Below are 16,663 nucleotides of genomic sequence, written 5' to 3'. Positions count from 1 at the left end.
AGAAGACCAGAAAGCACTTTAAACCAGTTAAAGCATCGCCACGTTTGTGCAATATGGGAACAAATAGTACTCTGGTGTGGTCTCGAGCCAAATACAGTACTCAGCTTCACCTTGGTCTCTTGCCCACTCCCTCGTGCTATTTTCCGTATTGCACTTGCGACAGTGATTTGAACTAGTATATATAGCACTGCTGTTGTTTTGTATTCTAGTTTTTCTCACTAGATATTTTACTGATGGTATGTGTCATTATGTGCACTGTACTGTATCCATTCAGTTTCATGATGGTGTTGTACTTCAACTATGAGAGAAGGGATCGTCGCAAGAGAGAATATGTCATGCAAAATGAGCAGGACACTAAGGTAATGTCTGGTTGTAAACTGTACTGAATATTTGTTTTATTGTTTCTTCCAGAAACTAATGGATATGCTATTACCTGTTATCAAGAAGAACAAAACTGAAGTGGCTGTGAACACCAAAATGGAGGTAACTATCAAACTTTCACTTGGAAGCACAGACTATGTACACACATGCAGTGCACACTTCAGGGGTGGATCCAGGGAGTTTCATGGAGCCCCTTTTTTGGAAAAGCCTTAATATTGACTACTTGATGACAAATTTTTCTTAAATTCAGTACACCAAAATCAGATAATCAGTCAAAGAAGTGCTTATTGCAACCACCACTGCAACCACTTATTGTGGCAAAGCACTCATTTTACCTCTATTGGCTGCAAAATCACATCAAAAATCTGAAACTGCCATCCCAGCAACTTCATACGAAATGAGGGCCTCTAAAATAATTATCATTTAGACGTTATCTTTACCATGTTCCAAAGTGGAACCCCCTTTTTTAACAGTCTGTATCTGGCCGTACACACACTACACATATGCACACATGTTATTAATGGATATGTGGTTGTATTCTAGTGTTTGGAATGCCACTCTATTATTGACTCTAAACAAGTTGTCATGAAGGAATCCAGTGACTCGGACCGTAATGTTACAACAATAGGCTTCAGTAATCCCTTCACTACAACCAGCCCTCAACATTTAGAGAGACTGTGTCCTTTCTGTGAGAGCTCTTCTATTGTAGAGAAGACTTCACTGAGTGGCTCCATGCCCAACTACAATGCCAACATACTAACTGATTCTGTTTTAGCTCGTGCAAGCCCATATGGTAAAAGTCCAATTCTTTCCAGTCCAGTTTTAAACGCAAGTAACAGAACACCAGTATCAGCCCGCAAAGCTGAATTTGTTGTACAGTTAGTAACATCTCATGAAGATAAAGAAGAAGAAGCACACAGGACACCTACACCACCAATTCTTGATGACAGTAGTTATGAAGAATGTCATGAAACACCTCCGATGGATGATATGGTACAGATGGAAGTTACAGAAAACACACAGGTGGAAATACTTGTGGATAATGATGGTGGTTCACAAGAAGTGAGTGTGCCAGTAGTGGTACCTGCTAAGGAAGAGATTACTAGTGAAGCACCACATGAAGAACCGGTTGAGGTGAAATGTGAAGAACCAGTTGATGTGAAATGTGAAGAACCAGTTGAGGTGAAATGTGATGGAATTCCTGAGGTATCTTTTGAGACAACAATAGGGAGTTTGCCAAGTCAATCATTTGAGGATCATGGAACATCATTTAACAAGTTAACACACAGTCGGTCACGTAGCATGGACTATCATACAAAGCAGACATCTTCAAACAGAACTCCATACTACAAACGCTTGTCTTCTATGCATCCTAGAGAAGCTGATGAAACAGAGACAAGTTACACAGCATCATTAATGGAATATGCTACTCACAAGAAACTTTTGAAAAGTTCTGAGGCATCTTTGGAAAGTTCTCTGTCTATAAGTGGTGCAGCTACCCTGAGTGATAGTCTTGTTCCGGGCAATAGGTACACACAGTCTTCATCTGATTCACGCAGCGTAACACCCACTGGTATCCCATACTCCCTGGACGATCCTTTGTATATCCACAATAGTTTTAAACTATATTTGGAGTTAAAAGTATTTCAAGATGACGAAGAATTTAAACTGTTGTTACGGGTAAGGAAAGGCTAGTAGTATTGTTTAGTATGTTTGAGATTCTGTAGTGATGTTGTGTTAGATTTGTTGTCATATTTTTTCATCTCATTCTGTTATAGTGTTCTGCAGTCACATTTGGACAACCTCAAGAGTTTGCTTGTCTTGTACTAGTCACTAATGAATTCATATATATATGTCAAATAGTAGCACCTGTTGGGTGAGTGACTGTACATATCGGCTCTTGAAATGTTCTTTATTATTTACATAGGTCTTCACCAAGCAAATGGTTAAAATTTTTGCACAGTCACCCACTAAAAAAATTGGAATTTGTTGACTATGGATTAGGATACCAAGTGAGCTCTCCATTTATCACTGTGTGTAATTGTTAGAAGCATCTTTTTTTACTGCTTGTAGAGTGTCACAATTGAGTTCAGTCCACCAGAAAGTGTCTGGTATAAGCTGTTCCCCCAGGATCAACAACGTTGCCAGGACTTTGTAGAACGACTCACCAGTGAGTGAATCAAGCATGCATGCTTATTGAGGATTGAGGCTATAAACTTTTGTTACTTGTACAACTGCTCTGTTAGATGTGGTGTCAGATGTACAGAATTGTAAGTTCAAAGGAATCAAAACTCAACCACAATCGTTGATAAACCTCCAGTAAGATGTGAGGTGAAATAATAGCATAGATTATTTGTTCACTTGTGTAGGTCTCAAGTGCTACAGGAACACTCTTTATCAAAGGAAGAAATTTTTGTATGTATAAGAGTAGTGTGTGGTCTTCTGATCCTATAATATCTGTCACTGTTAGGGCCAATGGTTATGTGAGACTCTGAAACAAACCAGTGGCTTGATTCATGATCGAAAAATGTACCTTAAGAATTATCCTCAGTGTTTCTCTGGTACTGACTTGGTCCAGTGGTTGACTAATAGAGAAGAATATGAAGACAATGAAAGCGTAGGCCTTACTTGTAGTGTGTGTGTGTGTGTGCGTGTGTGAGTGCGGGGGTTCAAAGTAGGTTGTAACATGCTGCTGTGATTTCAGTCGATATACTGTTAGTTGTTTCTGTTTATTTCCACACTGCTACTATTCTTCAACATTCTCAGTATACTGAAACATTGCCACATGAGCAGTTAGAACTACACAGCCAGTTGTGGTTTAGCTTAGTCTGGTATACTTTCTTGTAGGAGCACATCACATGGAAGATCTTCTGACTTGGCTGTGATTATGCTCAGTATTGCTTTGATTTGTTGCATACACCTTTGTCTTGATTGAAGGCCTTAAAGACTGGGAATAAAGTATTGAGAAGAAATTATATAAGCTCTTATCATCCTGGCTTTTGCATGTGTATATTTGTATACATGCTATATACAACTTGTGTGTATAATATGTATACATGTGTTGAGTGATTTATTTGATTTTTTATAGGCACTTAACTTATGTCGACACCTGATGGATAACAATGTCATATGCAGTGTTGGTGACGAGAGACAGTTTGAACCTGATAAAACCTTGTACAGATTTGTTACTGACCACCACAAACAAGTATGTGTGTGAACCAACTTAGTATTGTTGTGTGTGTGTGTGTGTGTGTGTGTGTGTGTGTGTGTGTGTGTGTGTGTGTGTGTGTGTGTGTGTGTTTTGCTTGTGCACATGATGAAAACCGTCCAGGTACGTGTGGACTTTTTGGTGTCCCATGATGCATGGTCAGCCTCCTACGGGGCACTAAACCTAGGATTTGCCTGCATTGACAATTGACACCAACTGAAACTGTGCATTGTTGCTTTGCACTTGTATATTGCTTTTGATAGAATACAAAAAAAATTATGTTAATTTTAATGAGTAAACTTGCTGTACATCAATGTTTACAAGACAGCAGGTGGTTGTACATGTCCAACATGTGAATTACTGGGGCAAAAGGGACAAGGGGGAGTATCACGCCTGACTGCTTTATTAAAGCACTACAATCTTTCTTTTTCTTTCTTTTTTTGAAATCCAATCTCTCCCATAGAAAAAGATTTTAGGTGCTTGTTTCAAAGTTAATGCCTAACTGCAATATTAAAAGTAGCACTACAAAGACTTGGAAAACTTAGTACGACCTCTAATTTAACAAATAAAAAACATAGCAAGTAAAAAATGTATATATATATTTTACGTATTGTATTGTACAACTAAAATACAGCAGTAGTTAAGGTAAGTGTGTTTTGTGGCTAGCTAACCCTGTCAGGGAGAGTACAAGACCATTCATCAGATAAACAGCCAGCTGATGTGTTGGAATTGTATCTACTAGGGAAGTGGCTGAAGAGTGGCAATTTAAGTAAGATTGGCTTATTATATGCACCGTATGAGTATTTAAAAGTTTTCATTGTTGTTTCTGTGTAGGTCAAGTATCTGTAACAGTTGTGGTAAGCTCTTCGGAAATATTTCTAGTTCGAGAAAGCAACCTGTGGCCATTGCCACGTTACGCTAAGCTTCCATCTTTGGATAACATCCCTCCACAATTCAGTGTACTGCAACAGAGAAAAATCAATGAAATCCACTGTCTGGTGAGTGCTCTGCCCTATTGTATACCATACAATTGTTTCCCTATGTACAGATCCAGATTCTTGATTATTACTCTTTCTTCTACATTGCAGGTATTAGATCGTGATCAACCCCATCATGTGACAGTAACATTTTTCGCTGAGGTGAGACTATCATTGTGTTAATGATGGTTTATGTGGTTTTACTTCTAGGATTTGGCTGATGCTGATGTGCACAGCTGGCTGCTAATATTTGAGACAGAGAATAATGCAAAGAATCTTACAAAGGCCATTAAAGTGTGCTGGGAGGCAGAATTTGGGATTGAATTTCAGATCAACGAGAAATAACTGTCGTTGTAATGTTACATATAAAATGTCCCCATCACCTCACATGACATGCAGTATTTCAAAAGAACTAAATTTTTATTAATAATTATAGCGTATGTTTTAGTGGGCATTAATTAGGGTAGGGACTTCCCGTGGTTTGTCGTTTGGTTGAGCAAGAAATCGAAGTTGATGGCTGGTACGTACGAAAAGACTGTGTGAGTATGTACACAACTATTGTTTAGTCGTTCCTCTCATCGTTCCGTATTGTCCTACCCACTGATTCAGTGGTGCTTATTGTGTGCGCAGTATGCCGCGGCATGCATATTAAACTTGAGTCAATTAGTTCTAGTGCAAGTTATACATATATGAATTGTCTCAGTTCTGTTCATTAATGCACCTATCAATGTAATCCCCGACTACCACAGATACGGGCTGAGGTGGGATTTGCATCACTGAAAAGTTACAGTGATGCAATTGCAAATCCCCACCTCAGCCTGTATCTGTGGTAGAATATACAATTCCCCACCTACTGGGGAGTACTGGAGATACAAACTCCGGGAATCCTGGGGCTAGGAAGGGATTTGTACAGTCGTGTGGCGTTGGTCTAGCGATGAGTTGGTACGAGTAGATTCTTATGTAGTAGCTATAGCACCCGAGACACTCCTTCCTATAAAACTGAAAGCACACACTTTCGCTGCCTTAGTGATTTCTTTAGTGAAGACAAATCCCCACTATGTCAGAGAATTCTAGCGATCAATTCCTCAGCCCGTATCTGTGGTAGTCAGGCATTACATTGATAGGTGCATAACTAAACCAGCTGTTCAGTTGATTTTTTCTATGTGATATGGATAGGTTCTAATCTTTTTTGTTTTGTTTTTATCTGCTTTATCAGTTAGGCACTGGACTTGTACGAAGTGTTTACCACGAGCCAAGAAACCTAGACGAAAATCTTATTGGTACACTGACCCTGTTCACCCATAGTATTCAAGCCCAGGAACTGATGCATAATTGCTTACATTGCTTTGGTTATTAATTGAATTACCAAACACCAATTGAGCTAATGATTTGTATTTTCGTCATTCTCCATGCTACACTGCTCTGTCAACCTTTTAGCCACGTACAGCAATAGATACAAAAAGTAATTAGCCTGTGAATAGTACCTACCTACTTGTGTATGTGTTTGATCATCATCACATTCTAGCTTTGTCAAGTAGGAGTTTGGGGGGGGGGGGGGGGTCAACTTTGATAGCAAGTGATTTTTGCAGCATGCAAATGGTTTGTATGGGAGGGCCCTACGCATGTGGGAAATATGACTTAAGGTAGTATATTAATTTTAAGATATCCAAGAAATAAAGTCATGAAACAAGATATACTGGATAAATGATGCTATTACAACATAAATGATGCTATTACAACATAGCTTGGTGAAAATCCCCACATTGCACAAAATTATTTCCGTCAGTGCCAAAGTAGGGATTTTCCCACCGAGCTATGTTGTTATACCGCCATTCATATCTCCTGTTTCATTACTTTTTATTGCTTGGACCCCTTTTGTTATTAGTCTCATGTGGCCAGACCCTTTCCACACAGCCGCTTATTGATTGGAAATTATAAGCGCCACAGGCAGACAGATCAAAGTTCTGGTTTAAGTGATTTTTTTTTTAAATTCAAACTTTGTGCTTTTGTAATAGTTTTCTTGTTTCTAATGCTTTTGACATTGTTTAGATTGAGACTCTTTTGTAAAGTAATGTTTTTCTACAATAGCTGGCAACATTTTGGCAGATGCCCTACATTTTTGGGAGAGATCCTAATAAACAGAACTTCGTATTGTTTGATTAAAGTGACTGACTGCAGTATTTTAATCTTTGCTACATGTACTCTCCAAATTTGTGTGTGTGTGTGTGTGTGTGTGTGTGTGTGTGTGTGTGTGTGTGTGTGTGTGTGTGTGTGTGTGTGTGTGTGTGTGTGTGTGTGTGTGTGTGTGTGTGTGTGTGTGTGTGTGTGTGTGTATTAGGGGAAGACATATGGCCTATATGGCCAGCTAGTTTCATCCATGTAATCATTAAACATACAGTTACAGTGTACATTAATCAGGTTGAGATTCTGGCATGAAAGTAAGTGGCCTGTCAAACATTGCCGCAAAAACATGAAATCATGAGTGAGTCATAGGGCCTGGGAAAGATGGTTCATTAACTGTGTACATTTCATATTGATCATGCTGTGACGGACATGGTCATGATCAAGATCAATTATTGAACCTTGATGTACAAAAAAATCATAGTAGCAATATGATTTACAGTACAGTGGATCCTCACTAATCCGAACTCCAGTAATCCGAACGCTCGATAATCCAAACAGTACAAATGACTGTTTTATTAGAGTATTTGCAAACAAATGTATGTTCTATTAGAGTAATTGAATTAGGTTCTGTATATAATCAATGGGTTCACTAATCCAAACAAATTCACTAATCCAAACAAATTCACTAATCTGAACAGACTTTTGTCAACTTGAGAGCAGAGTTGTTCAGATTAGTGAGGATCCACTGTAGTTCAAGATAAAAATAGCGAGAAGTTTAAATTAAAATCACCATGCTACGGTATGTACCGCTCAAATGCAACCTTGTCTCACAAGAGTGTGAGCAATTGAAAAACTTGCTAACAAAAGGGTGTGGCAGCCATTTCACTTGCAAGTATTTATCCCAAACAAAGAGTGCACGAGACAATGTTGCATTTGAGCGGCACTATATATAGGCACTTAAAATGTGATAACAAATTAAATTATTTGACTGTTGTTTTAAGAGAGTAGATCTGCTCAGAAAAACAAAAGGAGAAGGGAGAAGAAGAAACCAGCAGAGACTTTATCAACAGATTGTGATAATGAAGAAGAAACAGTTAAAAAAGTTGCTCCAGCAGAAGAGATTAATCCAATTGAATTAGTGAAAAAGAAAATTGAAGAAGCTAAACTTGCAAAGGTACGTAATAGTAATTTCATGAACAGCGATACACACTGCAATGCATACACACTGGTATACAGTGGATATATAGTATGGAGCTGTTGCATTTTGTTTACTTTCAGTAAAGCTATTCTTTTTGCACTCTATATCACAATGCTTTTCAAATATTGTTTCTAGAACTATCTAAAGCAACCTTTATAGAACTTTTAAACTAGCTTTATGAAGTGGAAGTGCATATCTGGAAGAGGTGATTCTGCAAGACCAACTGTCTTCTTATTTCTGTAAAGTGGTTTACCTGTACACGTGCCAAAGGAACAATATTTTTCAACATCATTCATATAAAATTTATTCATTTTATACCAAAGTTGGTGCCAATACTTGCCTTTAAATCCTCCTAAAATGTGCTTGGCAATTGGATAACATTTTGTGTTTTATAGAAAATTTTGCATGTAAGTGTGCTGTTTTGTAAATGTGTAAAAGGATTGAAAATGTTTTAACATAATTTTGGCCCCACACATTTCAGGATGGCCAAGATAATTTTGCTCAATCTACTGTGCAACTGTACTGTAAAAATTATCCCATTTGCACTCATTAACAAATGCATCTAATGCTATTTGCTATGTGATTTACATAGTACTGTTGATGATAGGATCACAAGAAAACACAAGAGTTGAGGGAACAGCTGTGGGCATTACAAGATCAAGCTGCAGGAAAAGTTGTGTACGTTTAGTAATAGCAAGAGTTCATAATATTATAGGGGGGACTCTTGTATAATATTATGAGCTCTTGGTAATAGCGGTATATATGAAATATTGATTTGTATATAGCAAAGATGCTCCAGATATAAATCCTGCTTTTTTACAACCAGAAGTTAAAACACAAGCTAAGGGAAAGGATGAGACACCAGTTTCAAGTGGCAACTCTAATGACAAAAGATTAAAACAATTGAGAAAAAAGTTAGACCAGATTACAAAGCTTAAAGAAAAGCAAGACAAAGGCGAAACATTAGAACAAAATCAGGTGTGTAGTAACTCTTTATTTTGATTAAATGTAAATAAATTTGCTATTAATTTTTTTGCCATTAGTTAGCCAAATTAGAGACAGAGCAAGAAATACTTGATGAAATTGATGCAATTGAAGAAGTCTGCAAGCAGCTCACTCTAAGATGAGTGACAGATTTTGTAGAAGTTATATGTACATTAATATTTCTCTTTATTCTAAAAGTAGTTTTCTAATTCAACAATATATTACAACATTATAAAGTGCATGTGAAAATTATTGCAACATGAGTCATTTAGCTAGACATTACAAGTAAAAATGTATTTGCAATGTGTACACATGTACGTACATACAGTATGTAGTGCGAACATTTTACATATATACTCCATTAGTGATATCGTTTCGGCTGTTGTTGTTTTTTGCGTCTTTGCTGTACACGCATTGGTTGCACATGCATTTGTGGAGCCATCATTGGCATCATTGGTCGAACTTGAACTGTAGCTCCATATCCGCCTGGTCGTACAGGATAAGCACCAGGCATTCCAGGATAAGCACCAGGCATTCCAGGATAAGCACCAGGCATTCCAGGATACATATGTGTAGCATAAGTTGGACTCAATGATCGTGTTTTTGTCTTGGGGAAGCTTGTTGTGGTAGTGTCTGATTTTATCTTGAAAACTTGATTGGGGGCAAAATTCTTTTTGTATCCTTTCTTCCCCACAGATCCAAAATCTGGCATTTGTTCTTGTGTAACATTTTGCTCTCGGTCAAAATCTGATGAATCCGATAAGCTTTTCTTCATTGTCTTTTTATTGTACTGCTGCTCTTCACTGAAATAGTCCTCTTCCTCGTCGTCAAAGTCAAATCCTTCATCACTAAGAGATTTTGGAATGGGCCTGTGAACTACTTCCTGAAGCATTCCATTGTCTCCGAAGACAGTCACTTTAAATGGACTGCCAGGAATGTTTATGTCATCCCACTTGATTGTTATTAGATAGTCACCCCCTCTAGGTGGATTGTATCTGGCTTGCAAGGTGCGTACATCCTGCGGATCTTTTGGACTAATATCAATGTTGAATGCGTCACTCACTCCATGTAACCGCACCTTCAAGGTTCCTGCCCCTGCATTCTTTGTTTCAATGATAAAGTGGGTTGGTTCTCCAACTTCTCTGTCTTCAAGACCAGGACCGAAAGCCCTACACTTGGTAGGATCAACTCCAGGAAATATTTTCAGTAAAAAGGGACTATCTGGTATGTGCTTGTTGGACCATTTGATACTGACACGATATTTTCCATGTCTTATGGGATCTAGGCGGATATCATATACTCCAGGTGAGTCACCTTTAGAGGTATATACTGTAGCCAATGCTCCAGCAGGTCCAACTGCCTTCACTGTCAGCTCTCCGTTTCCTGCAGTGTGGGTATCTACTGAAAAATCGATAGGCTTACCTATGTTTAAAATCGTAGTGCGTTCTAATGCAGGACCGTATGCAATACACTTGCTGGCATCAGGTCCAAGTATTGCGTTCATTTTGAATGGGCTGCCTGGAATGTGGTCTCCATGCACTGTAATAGAAATTAGGTAAGCACCAACTTGTGGAGCAAGATATGCTATGTTATAGGTACCATCCATGTTGTCCCTTGCACGCACCTTACATTCATTCTTTTTCACCACACTGGTGACTTTGATAACAAGGTACCCATCTGCTATTAGCTTTGGCTGATCTGAAATCACTACAAACTGGGCTGGGACAGTAGTGAGTGCTCTTTGTAAGCCTTCACCTTGAGCAGTGCACATACCAGAATGGAAACCCAAGACTTCCAACTCAAATGGACTGTTTGGGATTGGGTGTCCTCCCCAAAGGACACTGACTTCAAGCTTGCCAACTTCCCAAGGTACCAGCGTCACAGAATATTCATCTTGATCAAACATATCGATATCTGCATTATAGAGGGCTGAGATACCCTGTGCTTTTACAACTGGTTTGACCCCAGGACCTGCTCCTTTGGTTACAACAACAAAATTGAGTGGTTTTCCAACAGGAATGGACTTAACTTCACAGAGATTTGGTTGAACCTTGCATTTGCTGGGGTCACAGACAGAGACACGAAATGGACTGCATGAAATGTGCTGGTCACTCCATTTCAGTGAGGCTAGATAACTTCCACACAACAGTGGAGTAACTCCGAAGAGAATCATGGTTCCCTTCTCAACTGCTGATACTTGAAATACCTTATTGACATCTTTGTCTTCAATATCAAAACTGGCTCCACCTGGTCCAGCTTCTTTGGTCTCCAGTTGAAACTCATGAGATATACCGACTGCTAGTGTTTTAGGAAGAGTATTGGCTAAAAAACACTGAGAGGCATCAACAGCATAGATCTGGAAGGGACTACCAAGAATATGGCGGTTAGCACAAGACACTTCAATCTTGTACTCTCCTGGAATTGTTGGAACAAAGCTAGCAGTGCCTGTACAATCTTCAATATTTTTCATCTCAAGAGGAACAATGATGTCACCACAACTTGCTATCGTGGTAAGTAATGGAAGAGCTGCTCCACTTTCTGCTTCTATTTGAAATTTCACTGGATACATGGTGTGAAATAGCTGCTCATCTGGGGGGTCTATCAGCGTGTAGTGGTCACTGTTGACAATGTCATACTTTACTGTACACTGTTGCAGTTCTTCACCATTCCAGAAAAGATGAAGTGATGCTTGTCCACTACGAGGGAACTCGTAATGCAAGGTGTAGGTCTGGTCATAGTTTTCTTGAACTCTGGCAGTCATAGCTTCTTCATTGTCTGCATATTGGTAATAAGCTTTCAAATTTCCCCTTCCTGACTTAGTGGCATCAAGATCTAGGGAAACTGTCTGGTTGACATTGACTGTTGTGCTATGGTTACACAAATCAATGATCTTTAGTTGTGCAGAATCTGTCACACGAACTCTGTATGGACTACCAGGAACGGGATTTCCTGACCAAAGAATTTCAACACTCAGGTCTCCACCATCGGTAGGTTGGTATTTCACTGTGTGTATCAAAGGCTTGCTTTCATACATTGTATGTTTGACCTGCTTTCCAATCGATGTATTGTAGATGTCTAAAAATAGCTTTCCTGGACCCCCACAGGTACAATCCACTGTGAAACTGGTTTGACGTCCAACCTGTGCCGACTCCAACCCTGGACCACTAACATCTATTTCATCTGGCAAGGCTATTAGAGATCCACTTCTAATTGCTGCCAAAAATGACAACATTAACAGTTCATCAATGTTTGGATTCATAAGTTCTTTTATGGTAATTACTGGCTCAAATCCCATTTTATCTTTACAGATAGCAAAACACCTCTCTATTGTTTGATAGCATTCTCGTGCTTGAAGCATAGGGGCATCAGGAAATACTCCTGGAAAACGAGCATCTAGTAGGGCAGCCAAAGCCAGTCCATCATTCCAATCGGTTGTGAGATTTTTGATATTCATGTGTGGGATCATTTTTTGCACCCATCTAATAAGCTTGTTAGCAGCAGGATCACAGAAGTAGGATAGATAAGTCATCATGCTGATTTCATCAACATTCAGATTCACAATATCTTCGGCGTTAAGGACCTGCGGAATTTTTAGGTGGTTCTTTGCTATTTTCATTGCCATCATACAATTACTCAATCCTTTGGAGGGATCAAGGGTAGACAAAGGAGGAACCAATCCTGGTTTGATTGCATCTATGAGTGAAAGTAGAGCAAATCCACTCTGCCAGTCAGTGGTCAAGTTGGTGACACTGCTACCAGGGATCATTGCTTGTATCCACACTACCATGGCTTTTTTGGCTGATATCTTTGCAGTTGGTTTGAACTTGATTTGGTATTTTAAGATCAGTGTCCACACAAGGCCCAGTGTTAGCTTCAACTGTCCTTGGCTGAGTGTCTCGGGCGCTGTAATAAAAATAATGAATGTATAATTATTTGGTTTACATCATACATGTCATAGTGTATGCATCTAAGGTACGTGAGGCATATAAAACTGGAGTACCGGCTCCTTATATTATACACTAATAGAGTTACCTTAGCATGCAGCTTATGTCTAACTATTAACTATAATGTAGCGACAGTATAAGTTCTATTGGATGGGTGACTAATGTGCAGCCTTATTCATTTGCAGTGTATTCAGTTACAAGGGTTATGACTGTTCGTGGTTTCTAAGAGGCACTATGAAGAGTTCATATCAGTTGTTTGTGACTTTCACACGACTAATGAATAGCCAATGAAATTAGTGCAACATATTTGATTCTAAGGAGAATAAATTGCTCAGTCTCTATTATACATGTAAGAAAATTGTGCCAAACACGTTTTGTGTTTTGTACAGTGTACATGCAAAACTGGTGAACTTACTGATGCTCACTAAACGGATTTTTTGACCATCCATAATTTTAAGCACTTGTGTAAGGTTATCAATTTTGTGTGCCTTTATCTTTGGAGTCTTGTTGATTCCCTTGGCCTTGACACCTGCCAATATTTCCATCAATCTTGCTAGTATTATTCCATCTTGTAAATTTACTTCTAACTCATATACTTCAGGACCACTATAAGATGTTTTACCAGCTACAGGTAAAAGTATGGTAACAACAATGCACAGTCTAGACATTGTACATACCTTTGAGTCGATCATTGATCCAGTTTGTGAAAGTAGTTCGCTGAACTCGTAGCCAGTTTTCTTTTTTATTTGGGTCCTTTAATCCCTTCTGTCCGTAGCCAGCAGTGTTCCCTCCTTGCCTTTTTGCTGTTACAGATACTGGTTCCCATTGTGAGGATTTCGTCTCAGGGGCTTTCTCTTTCTTATCATACACAGATACTGCCTCCCATTGTGATGACTTTTTCTCAGGAGAATTCTCTTTCTTATCATACACAGACACTGCCTCCCATTGTGAGGATTTTTTCTCAGGAGGTTTCTCTTCTCTACTGGTATACACAGATACTGCCTCCCATTTTGTGGATTTTTTTTCTTCGCCATATGTGGATCCTCCACCATAACTAGTGTCAGGTTGTTGGCCCTCTCCATATGATCCTCCTCCATAAGTTGATGTTGTATTGGGTTGTTCACCTTCTCCGTAAGAACCTCCTCCATTAGTCAGAGTTGTATTGGGTTGTTCTCCTTCTCCATAGGAGCCTCCTCCATAAGTTGGAGTTGTATTGGGTTGTTCTCCTTCTCTGTAGGAACCTCCTCCATAAGTTGGAGTTGTATTGGGTTGTTGTCCTTCTCCGTAGGAACCTCCTCCATAAGTTGGAGTTGTATTGGGTTGTTCTCCTTCTCCGTAGGAACCTCCTCCATAAGTTGGTGTTGTATTGGGTTGTTCTCCTTCTCCGTAGGAACCTCCTCCATAAGTTGGAGTTGTATTGGGTTGGTCTCCTCCGTAGGAACCTCCTCCATAAGTTGGAGTTGTATTGGGTTGGTCTCCTTCTCCGTAGGAACCTCCTCCATAAGTTGGTGTTGTATTGGGTTGTTCTCCTTCTCCGTAGGAACCTCCTCCATAAGTTGGAGTTGTATTGGGTTGTTCTCCTTCTCCGTAGGAACCTCCTCCATAAGTTGGAGTTGTATTGGGTTGGTCTCCTCCGTAGGAACCTCCTCCATAAGTTGGTGTTGTATTGGGTTGTTCTCTGTAGGAACCTCCTCCATAATTAGTTTCAGGCTGTTTGCTTTCTCCACTGTATGTTGGTGTCATATTTGGTTGTTCACCTTCTCCATAGGAGCCTCCACCATATGTGGGTGCTGCATCAGGTTGTTTGCCTTCTTCATAGGACCCTCCACCATATGTAGGGGTCATATCAGAGTTTGCATTCTGTTCGCCAAAGGAATATAATCATAGCATGTTTATAATTAAGTACTTTAATTTTTACAGCACAAACTACCATACTTCGTAAAACATTTTCCTAACCCGGCCATGCTCCACAGAACATGGTCAGATAGAAACTTCAATTTATGCATAAAATAGAACAATAATTGAACTAAAGAAATGCACCCAGTCTACCCTCTCATCTCTTGTTCATTGTTACTACAAGCTCCCTTTTCTCTAAGCCATGCAATGCCATTATTCAACTGTAGTACAATAATCATATTTGCTGATGATAAAAGTATTTATGATGAAGTGCAAGTATATTGGCAAGTTCTTTGCTTTGTACAGTGGAACATCTATTTAAGGGACACTTTGGGACTAACTAAAATATTACTATTATAAGAAGGTTATCCTTTTTCAGAGGTAAAAGTGCATTAATAAAGGTGTATGGTACCTCGGAGGCTAAATGTATACATGTACAATGTCCTTTACAGGGAAGGTCCTTTAAAGAGAGGTTCCAATGTATCCAGTATATGTATATCGCCAAAGTCTGGAAAGCATCTTTACATTACACTGTGCATGTAGCTAGCTAATCGTACAAATTACCAAATGTTCTTTAGCTCTTCACAGAATTGTAACGTAAAGCCAAACAAATTTGATTGCATGTTTCTCATCCCTTCCTACATCACAGTACCATCGTGTCAAATTTTATAATTGATGCTAATTGATCTTTTCTCAGTATTTTGATACACCAGCCTAGAGTCAGAGGAATATGTGGACTGTTTCTTACAGTCACATACAAAGAGAATATTGTGATTAGTTTAGCTAGCTATATAAATACTTGATATAAACGATACAAAAATATGCGCTTTGATCCCTGAAATTAACTGGTGATCCTTGAAATTAACTAGCTACCATTTTACAACAAAAGAATGTCTCTTTTATAGCCAAAACCAATTATCTTGTAGGCCTTTTTATTCTTTGTAGTGATAGCTGCCCTCATTCATAGAAGAGTGTGGAAAGCAACTTGAGCAATTGCTCCTTTTTGCATGCATGGGGGTCCCAGTCAGTCCTTAACCTACTTCCCCATACCAAGAGGCTGTACTTTCATAATCTGCCTTGAGCTATAGGTCTCTAGGCAGCCTACTTCGATGTGATTACACTTGTGGATAATAACCTCCCGCCCTCTAGTAAAATTTTCTAAATTTGTCTATGAGAAATAAATAACTATAGTTTATTTATTTAGTGCCTAAATTTCCAGATATAATCTATCTGGGCACACATACAATACACTGTGACCGTACAATACAAACAAACTGTAACATTGGCCATGCAAGCATTTGGAGTTTAACAATGCATGTGTTCCATTACCACCCTATTAAATTGCAGTGCACATTTTGTATTATAAGCTTGAGTTTGTGCATGCATGTACCAGCAGTTCAAATTTAAAGAAAAGAAAAAAGTGCTGCTAAATATTCATAGCAATTGCAACCCTCTCCACTCTCAGCCCCTGGGTGTGTGCAAATTCAAGTTCTGTGCATGCTTGTAAACATATAGTTATAGCTAGCTAGCTATTCCGCCAACTAAATCATTGGATATGCACTATGCATAACCTGTGAGAGAGCAGCGACATCACAAAATCCCGGTCATTCGCTACTGTACGCTGTGGCGCCGAACTTTAAATACCGCGAAAATATAATTTATTTTGTTGTAAGATTACTCACCTCTACTCCATTAGGATTCTTGCCATAAGACCCTCCTGGATCGTAGCCGGATGCTGCCCCTTGATACGATTCTTCGCCGTAGGATTCTGCTTTCTGAAGTGTTTCGATTTTCACTCCGTACGATTCTTCGCCAAACGATCCTTCGTTGTCAACTGACATCTTTTTGAAGGAGATAATTTGAGCTACCCAAGTCACAACTTTGCAAAACTGCCACACCCAATTTATGGCAGGCACACCCAGAATGTTTGCCACAATCGAAAATTATAATC

The 16,663-nt window shown here is 39.1% G+C and overlaps 3 protein-coding genes across 4 annotated transcripts in view; 2 read left to right on the top strand and 1 right to left on the bottom strand.

Annotated features, from left to right (window-relative positions):
- The window catches only part of LOC136236314 (serine/threonine-protein kinase 11-interacting protein-like), an 18,426-nt gene extending 13,420 nt beyond the window's left edge, over positions 1-5,006 (top strand). Inside the window, exons 18-31 of the mRNA XM_066026452.1 lie at positions 275-359; positions 412-483; positions 925-2,061; positions 2,160-2,257; positions 2,309-2,393; positions 2,455-2,551; positions 2,628-2,700; positions 2,751-2,796; positions 2,852-2,998; positions 3,470-3,586; positions 4,256-4,358; positions 4,424-4,587; positions 4,678-4,728; positions 4,777-5,006. Coding sequence (XP_065882524.1) covers positions 275-359; positions 412-483; positions 925-2,061; positions 2,160-2,257; positions 2,309-2,393; positions 2,455-2,551; positions 2,628-2,700; positions 2,751-2,796; positions 2,852-2,998; positions 3,470-3,586; positions 4,256-4,358; positions 4,424-4,587; positions 4,678-4,728; positions 4,777-4,911 — 2,410 coding nt within the window. The 3' untranslated portion in view covers positions 4,912-5,006. The remainder of the gene's footprint in view (positions 1-274; positions 360-411; positions 484-924; positions 2,062-2,159; positions 2,258-2,308; positions 2,394-2,454; positions 2,552-2,627; positions 2,701-2,750; positions 2,797-2,851; positions 2,999-3,469; positions 3,587-4,255; positions 4,359-4,423; positions 4,588-4,677; positions 4,729-4,776) is intronic.
- Positions 5,006-9,091, top strand: LOC136236316 (eukaryotic translation initiation factor 2A-like). 2 transcript variants are annotated; one of them, XM_066026457.1, is made up of 5 exons: positions 5,006-5,086; positions 7,692-7,864; positions 8,496-8,566; positions 8,674-8,866; positions 8,932-9,091. In XM_066026457.1, exons 1-5 carry the CDS (start codon positions 5,080-5,082, stop codon positions 9,013-9,015), a joined length of 528 nt encoding a protein of 175 aa, XP_065882529.1. In that variant the 5' UTR covers positions 5,006-5,079; the 3' UTR covers positions 9,016-9,091. The 2 variants fall into 2 exon arrangements, with proteins under 2 accessions (XP_065882529.1, XP_065882528.1); XM_066026456.1 differs by having other exon boundaries at positions 5,007-5,105; positions 7,699-7,864.
- LOC136236312 (filamin-A-like) lies at positions 9,023-16,638 on the bottom strand. The gene is made up of 4 exons (XM_066026449.1): positions 16,395-16,638; positions 13,494-14,676; positions 13,232-13,441; positions 9,023-12,775 (listed from the first exon to the last, which is right to left on the bottom strand). The coding sequence occupies exons 1-4, from the start codon at positions 16,551-16,553 to the stop codon at positions 9,234-9,236; spliced, it is 5,094 nt and encodes a 1,697-aa protein (XP_065882521.1). The 5' UTR covers positions 16,554-16,638; the 3' UTR covers positions 9,023-9,233.
- Between the last annotated feature and the right edge of the window lie 25 nt (positions 16,639-16,663).

This window comes from Dysidea avara, chromosome 10 (assembly GCF_963678975.1).
Source record: "Dysidea avara chromosome 10, odDysAvar1.4, whole genome shotgun sequence".
Taxonomy (NCBI): Eukaryota; Metazoa; Porifera; class Demospongiae; order Dictyoceratida; family Dysideidae; genus Dysidea; species Dysidea avara.
The sequence above is the reverse complement of the archived record's forward strand: the minus strand, read 5'-3'. Positions and strand labels throughout refer to the sequence as shown.